This window comes from Mandrillus leucophaeus, unplaced genomic scaffold, assembly GCF_000951045.1.
Source record: "Mandrillus leucophaeus isolate KB7577 unplaced genomic scaffold, Mleu.le_1.0 Scaffold237, whole genome shotgun sequence".
NCBI classification, from domain to species: domain Eukaryota; kingdom Metazoa; phylum Chordata; class Mammalia; order Primates; family Cercopithecidae; genus Mandrillus; species Mandrillus leucophaeus.
Genome location: NW_012102443.1, coordinates 359,010 through 360,222, shown reverse-complemented (window position 1 = coordinate 360,222; position 1,213 = coordinate 359,010). Strand labels below are relative to the sequence as shown.

Sequence of the window (1,213 nt, the reverse complement as noted above, 5' to 3'; positions counted from 1 at the left end):
CGGCGCAGACACAGAGCCCGCCTCCAGCCCCGCCGCCTAGTCGTCCCGCCCCCGCTGCACACTCCCTTACCCCTCGGACCTCGCAGTGCCGTGGTGGACACGGCGCCACCGCGGAAGTGAACGCGCAGAGAACTACATTTACCAGAGTGCCGCTCGCGCTGGAACTACACTTCCCGAGGGGCTCCGCGGTGCACCCGCCGGGGTCGCCCTAGGACGTTTCCGGTTGGAGAAGCCGCTTGGCGGGTAACTGGGGAGGACTGGAAGAAATCTAGGCTGGAGCCAGCAGTGCTGGCCCAACATGTCTGTGAGAGAACCTAAAGGCGCCTCCAGGAGGACGCCTCTGCATCTTTTCCTTGTTTTTTTGTTTGTTTGTTTTTGGAGGCAGGGTTTCGCTCTGTCACCCAGTGGGGAGTGCAGTGGTGCCATCACCACTCATTGCAGCCTCAGGCTGGTTTCCCAACTCCTGGGTTCAAATGATCCTCCTGCCCCAGCCTCCTAAAATGCTGGAATTACAGGCATGAGTCACTGCGTCCGGCTTCTTTTCCATTTTACATGACAGCTGTAAGTAATATAGGTAAATTTTAGTGTTACGCGCGTTGCAGTGAGCCAATATCGTGCCATTGCACTCTAGCCTGGGCGACTGGGCGAGACTCCGTCTCAAAAAAAAAAAAAAAAAAAAAAAAAATTAGCTGGGAGTGGTGCTGGGCGCCTGTAATCCCAGTGAGACAGGAGAATCGCTTGAACCCGGGGGGCGGAGGTTGCAGTGAGCCGAGATCCCGCCGCTGCACCCCAGCCTGGGCAACAGAGCGAGACTCTGTCTCAAAAAAAAAAAAAAAAAGGTTTTTGCCAGGCCGGGGGCGGTGACTCACGCCTGTAATCCCAGCACTTTGGGAGGCCGAGGCAGGGGTATCACCTGAGGTCAGGAGTTCGAGACCACCCTGACCAACATGGTGAAATCCCGTTTCTACTAAAAATATTAAAATTAGCCAGGTGTGGTGGCTCATGCCTGTAATCCCAGCTACTCAGGAGGCTGAGGCGCGAGAATTCCTTGAACCCGGGAGGCGGAGGTAGCAGTGAGCTGAGATCACACCGCTGCAGTCCGCCCTGGGAGACAGTGAGACTCCATCAAAAAAAACCCAGGCCGGGCGCGGTGGCTCAAGCCTGTAATCCCAGCACTTTGGGAGGCCGAGACGGGCGGATCACGAGGTCAGGA

At 56.7% G+C, this 1,213-nt stretch overlaps 1 protein-coding gene across 1 annotated transcript in view; it reads right to left on the bottom strand.

Moving 5' to 3' along the window:
* Positions 1-1,213, bottom strand: part of CHFR (checkpoint with forkhead and ring finger domains, E3 ubiquitin protein ligase) — a 142,232-nt gene that overhangs the window by 123,321 nt on the left and 17,698 nt on the right. Inside the window, exon 2 of the mRNA XM_011982224.1 lies at positions 71-132. Coding sequence (XP_011837614.1) covers positions 71-132 — 62 coding nt within the window. The remainder of the gene's footprint in view (positions 1-70; positions 133-1,213) is intronic.